Here is a 6,437-nt window from a genome sequence, read left to right on the forward strand (position 1 = left end):
AGATTCGATATTTTTATTTCTTCAATATTATATTTCATATTAATGTCATGGTGGTGTTCAGTGACTCCATGACACTTTCAATTTGACTCATTAGGATTTGATTAAGAACCAGATTTGTTCTTTGTCATTTCTGTCCAGTAAAACTGTTAATCTATAAATCAATAGACAGGTCTATATGAAGATATAATCCATGTTTCTGTCTCATATTTGTATGGCATTAAAAGGACCTGGAACTTTTGTTTTTCCACTGAAAGCTCTGGTTTGCACACTAAATGCCATGTGGGTGAATTTTTATGGATGATACTCTGATGTCCCATTCTCCTGAAGGCAGCACAGAGCTGCACCACCAGAAACTCACAGAAACACTGAAGAGAAGAGTTATGATTAATGTAGTTACAGTTCTATCCATGTTTTAATGTTGCAGAGCTCAGTCGGTTTGCAAATAGTTCAAAGTTTAAACTGGCATGTTGTTCATCTTTTATCATTTTGTGGAATATTTAACAACTAGAAAATGGCAAAGAACAAGAATATTTTTTCCACTCTGATTGGCTGCTGATAGGCCTACCAATTTTAAGTTGAATGTCCATTCCATTTTTTGTAGACACCTGTAAAAATAATTTCTATTCACATGGCTTTTTTGTTCTCTGGGAAATTATTTTCAATGATAAATACAGAAACAACCATAAAAATCAAAACATCAACAATAGTGATAGTAATATTAACAGTAAAATAATATTTAGTGCAAGGTAGAATTCAGTTTCTTATATGGGGGGCAGTAAGGGACCTGGATAGTGGATAGGGGGGCGCTGGTCCAGAAAAGGTTGAGAAACACTGGGTTAGATGCTACTGGCCTAGATGTCTCGAGATTTAACTGAGTGGTGTTTAGAATGTGTGGTGTGCGAGGCACGGCGGCCGCCAACGCCCCGTCAGCAGACCCCTTTGAAACATGTTGTTGTCTCAAAACCATTTGAAAAAATAGCAATGGATTTCACAGAGTTGCCCCTCACTACTCATGGAAACAGATACATGCTTGTTGTAATGGACTATTTCACGAAGTACATTAGCCTGTATGTGCTTCCTGACCAGATAGCTGTTACTTTAGCCAAGTGTTTGTTTGAGGACTACATTTGTCACCATGGTGTTTCCCACAGCCTACACACGGACCAAGGATGCCAGTTTGACTCAGATCTTATCAAATGTCTGTGTTCAAGTATGGGTGTACAAAAACAAGGACATTTCCAAATCATTCAATGGCAGGTGGAATGGTGGGACGGGCTAACAGATCAATAAAAAACCAGTTACCAGTTCAAAAGGGGGTGAGTGGGATGAACACATGAAGCAGGTTGAGTTTGCATACAACACTTGTGTATACAACTCCAGGCCTCGAGGGCCGGTCTCCTGCAACTTTTAGATGTACCACTACTTCAACACACCTGGGTCAAATAATGAGGTTAGCAGGACTCTGGAGAACTTGACTGCACTTAGGAGGTGATTCAGCTGTTGGACCAGGGAGACGACTAAGAGTTGCAGGACACCGGCCCTCGAGGACCAGGATTGCCCACCTCTGGTCTACGCATAAGTTGGCTCCTCGGTGGACTGGTCCTTTCAAAGTTTTAAAATGGCTGAATTTTGAGGCAGACATGGGTGTTGACTATGAGGTGTTGGACCAACTTGACTCCAGAGCTAAATCCAAAGTTGTTCACTACAACCACCTCAAGCCGTATAGGTCCCCTGTACCCAGGTCATCTGTAGCAGATGCTCCACCATGTACTGGGCCCCCCACTCTAACCACCCTCTCAGGCTTGAGGCCTTGGGCATTTGAGTATAGTAGTATATGGCAACACCTGACATGGCACATGTTACTCAATCTAGAGGTCAAGGTGAGGGCAATATTCTAGCTGAGTGCAGTTCCACCCCCAGTGAAACTACAAACTAGGTCCAGCCACCCCATTTGTCCTCCAGACAGGTATAGTCCTGACTTCTGAAGAGTTTATTTTTTCCTTCTTCACTGTTAAGCTATGACTTTTGGTTATTCTGATGCCCTGTTCAGTATGGTTTTTGAAGTCGCGTTGTGATTTTATTTTTCTCTTCCTTTCTTTCCTGTGTTAACAGTTCATTCCTGTGCCACATAATAGTATAATTCTTGTGTATGAAAATGCTGTTTTCTGGTACTAAATCAGCCCATTTTATTTGCTATGTTTGAAGCGGGGATGCTTCTGTTGTTGTAAGGGGAAGTAGTGTAAGAGTGAAAATTGGAGTCATGAAAATGTAAAATGTTTTGGAAATGTTTTATTTCCAAAAGAAATAAAAAAATTCTTTTGGAAACATTGGGGGAGAAGAGCGAACGTTTAGTGACAGCTGAGTGTGGGACAGCTGATTGAGTAGCAGAAAAGAAATTAAATGTTTGACACTGAGAAAGAGCTCAATTGTTTCTGTGGATTATTCTACAAAGGAGAATCACAGTATCTGGACACCCGCGAGTCTTACAGAAGCATGAAAATCTGTTTAGTATTTAGGAAGTTATGATCGAGTTATGAGCATTTATTTATGCTGGTATGTCATTGCGCCTGCCAGACTTATAATGCTGAGTGGAGCGAGTCACCGCTCCACTCAGAAATAGAAGGTTTTCGCCGAACCAGATTAAAGAAGTGAAACCAGATGGTCAGAGGAAAAACAACAAAAAAGGAGAAGTGAACAAAGCGTTGATATAAGAGGAAATATCTGGTACTTTCCACAAAGCCATCAAACGTTCAAGAAGTCACATAAGCCATCACCACACACACAACCATCGGGTGAGAAAGCATAAAAACCCATGAAAAAAGGAACGAGTTGTTCTTAGTCTCTGGTGCTGAAGTCAAGCCAACATGAGTATGCATACAGAAGATCAGCAGAGGACTGCACCCTGGAACCACGGGGAGGTGAAGACTCTGCACTGCTAGAAGGGGACAAAACCAATCTGCCCTCAACCCTGGTTCCTGATTAGACAACTGCCCTGCGCTCAACCCAAGGATCTCAAGGTTGCTGTAACAGACTTGGTGAATGGATTAAGATCACTGAGTGATGAACAACTGAGTCGTCAGAGGACAACAACCAGTTACCGTAGTTCTACTTTGCGTCTATTCAGAAGAGAATTTTTCCATACAAAGACAAGACTCAAACCAAGGACACCAAAACCTTCTGTTGTCGAGATCATCCACCATCTGGGTATGAGTTGAGCTGCATCCCAAAGCCTCTCTCAGTTAATTAGTGACATAGTATAGAAAAAGATGATGGGGAAGAGTGAATGTGATTTTAATGTTTTTATGCTAAATCTGTAATCTCAATTAATCAAATCTGTTGTCATTTGCCCTTGCTAAAGCTTGCTAAATAAAGATTCATTGAAATTCTAATAAGATTAGAATTTTAATTAATTGAGTCAATTACTGAGTACGGTTCTTCTGATTAATGTGAAACCCATGACCATGTTTGTAGAAATGTGGTGGCTTCAGACGTTTCTTTAGTGTATGTAAAATAATGACCTTAGGGCTTATGTTGAGCTACTAAAAATTGTCTAGTCTGTAACAAGTGCTCGTTGTTGATAGAGAGAGAGCTACCATCAACAAGAGTAGTTACTGGAGTTATGCAGTTGCAGGGCTACTCAGCTGATTGCTTCATTAACTGAAAAAGGTCATAACTTTTACAATGAAGGTAGTTAAAGGCTAGACAAGTCTCTCTCGACACCAGCTTGAATAGATTATCTCCCCTGAACCTGTCTTAGAGTAAGACTCGAGGGTTTTAGAGATTTTCTGAACCCATTAGACGGAGAGTTGGTCAGTAGTCAGTCCATGAGAGTTGTGATTCATAATTCAGGTGAATTATGATTCACCTGATGTCCAAGTTATACTGAGAACAAATAAAGCTTTATTCTTTCTAATCTGACTGGTTCTAGTTCCATGTTTTCACATTTTGGACACTAAGAATTAAAAGTTTAAACTCAGTCTTATTTATCACTAATTAAGGTTACAGGTTTTGCACAATGTTACTGTGCAATAGCCAGCCCCACACCTGGGGTGGGGAATATTTTCCTGGCAGACTTTGGGCCCATTATGAGTATTGTTGCTGACCATGTCCATCCCAATGACCACAGTGTACCAATCTTCTGATGGCTACTTCCAGCAGGATAACATGCCATGTCATGAAGCAGGAATCATCTCAGACTAGTTTCTTGAACATGACAATGAGCTTACTGTACTCAAATGGCCTCCACCGCCACCAGATCTCAATCCAATAGAGCATCTAACGAGAGATTTGTATCATGGATGTGCAGCCGACAAATCTGCAGCAACTGCGTGACGCCATTATGTCAATATGGACCAGACTCTATGAGGAATGTTTCCAGTACCTTGTTGAATCTAGGCCACGAAGGATTAAAGCAATTCTGAAGGCAAAAGAGGGTCCAACCCGGTACTAGCAAGGTGAATCTAATGCCCCTTTTCCACTGGGTCTACTTCAACAACCCGGCTCGGCTCGGCTCGGGTCTGTTTCGGAGTGACCACGTTTCCACCGGCCCAACTTGGCTCTGTAAGCAGGGTGCCGCCTCCTGGCGGTGGGGGGTGTAGCGCCCCGCCTCCAGGCGCCATGTGATGTGCTTCATTACTATGCGACCTAACACGAGTTGTTGTTGTTTTTCTGATTCAAAAGAAGAAGAGAGAGCTGAGCTATTTCTTATAGCCTCATTGTGATTTTTCTGAGACTTCAAGAAAATGTGACAGTGGGAGGAAAGTAGGTGGCTCAGATGGTGCAGGTGAGCTAGCGATGACTTTTGTATTAAACTACTATAAAACTTGTAATAGTGCCGAATATACATGAGCTAATGTTAGTCAGGGTGTTGCAAATAACTTAAAAATGTCAGAATTAATTCATAATATATTCCAATGTGTTTTCAGATGTTGGTAAACTGCAGACCATCGTGGTTCTTCCTGCTCCTCTGTGTGTGAACAGCAGCAAAGCTGCGTCACCCACCAAAACAGGCCCGGCCCGGATGGCCCTGCTCCGAAGCAGGACCCTAAAAAGCAGGGCCAGTCCCGAAATATAGCCGGTGGAAAAGCTCCGAAAGCGAGCCGAGTCGAGTTGGTGGAAAAAGGGCATAATAAAGTAGCCAGTAAGTGTATGTATCCATATATGAATACATATATGAAGATTCTTGACATATGTCAATCTGAAAGCATATGTCAAAACAGGACAGTGGCGACTTGCAACCTTGGCCTCCATGGCCAGTGATAGAACATGACTTATTGATGGAGCTGACATGAAGAGATCAGCTCTATGACAGCCATTTGAGTCTTCATGCATGAAGAGAGGAAGATTTTGGCTATTAAGGAATATAAAACAACTCAAGTATTATGTACTTCATTTTCAAATATCTGACACAAGGCCACATTTGAAGAGGTTTGGAATTGTCTTAATTTGGTTTCTTGTTTCAATAAAAGTATTCACTTTCAATACACAAATTCCCCCTTACAATTGCTTATTAATAGGCTAATAAATGAATAAACAGCTACCACTCACTCCCTATGTATGCACACTTTATAAACTTCCTGCTGCTGTCAAATGGTGGATATATGTACAAAGAAATATGTAAAGGAACGCTCTGGGAAAGCTGAGTAGTCTCTCCCTCTGTGTTTATTGTATACAGCACAAAGTGAGATCTGGATCGTGTATCCACTCAGGACACATTTACATTTCTGTCTTCAAGATCACTCTACACTGATGTTGATGTCAGGATTGAACAGGACCTCAGTAATACCAGCCCTCTTTATATTGTGTTTTTTGCATAGTTTTAGTCAGTAGGTTGTACAATTGTAACGTCATAATGGTGGATTAATGGGTAAACCCTCTCTGAAGACCCAGGTATCAAATGCATGACCCACCACTGACAGCCCATTGTTGTAGGTACCCTATTAACTGGCCTGCCCTCTGATGGGGTAGGTGCGTGTGTTCGTGTGCAAGAGAATAATTGCGTATGCAAGAGTGGTCTGTGTGTGAGAGCTTAAAATACTTAGAAAGTAATTTAAGACAACTTACAAACTTGCTTTCTAAGTCCCAGCAGCAGCAGTCACTCAGATAGCGAACCACCAGACCCCTGATAAAGTCAATGAGCAAGATGCTGGCCACTGTGAAGATCATGTCAATAATAGAAAGCTTCAACATCTCCTGAAAACAGATGAACATGTAGATATTATTTTACTGCTGAATTTTATACATTAAAAATTCTAGATTAAAAATTGGGCATTTACATTTTTTTTGTTGGATTTACTAAGAGAATAATTAATTTGAATACTTCAGAAATGATAGTAAGCCATCTTGAGTTGAAAGAACTGAATTGTTACACACACATATACATATAAACACTGTCAAGACTCTGGGTTTTTGTGGTTGGTTTTGTGAACTTTGGGTTT

The 6,437-nt window shown here is 41.0% G+C and overlaps 1 protein-coding gene across 2 annotated transcripts in view; it reads right to left on the reverse strand.

Annotated features, from left to right (window-relative positions):
• LOC106939329 (transmembrane channel-like protein 3) overlaps positions 1 to 6,437 on the reverse strand; it is an 86,303-nt gene that overhangs the window by 54,211 nt on the left and 25,655 nt on the right. For both annotated transcript variants that reach the window (XR_001422815.1, XM_015021698.1), the window contains exon 2: positions 6,064 to 6,192. Coding sequence is in view for 1 of the 2 variants with exons in the window: in XM_015021698.1 (XP_014877184.1) it covers positions 6,064 to 6,192 (129 nt within the window). In the remaining variant the exon portion in view is untranslated. The remainder of the gene's footprint in view (positions 1 to 6,063; positions 6,193 to 6,437) is intronic.

The sequence above is a fragment of the Poecilia latipinna genome, unplaced genomic scaffold, assembly GCF_001443285.1.
Source record: "Poecilia latipinna isolate Pla-1442-1.1 unplaced genomic scaffold, P_latipinna-1.0 Scaffold2831, whole genome shotgun sequence".
In the NCBI taxonomy this organism is placed as follows: Eukaryota; Metazoa; Chordata; class Actinopteri; order Cyprinodontiformes; family Poeciliidae; genus Poecilia; species Poecilia latipinna.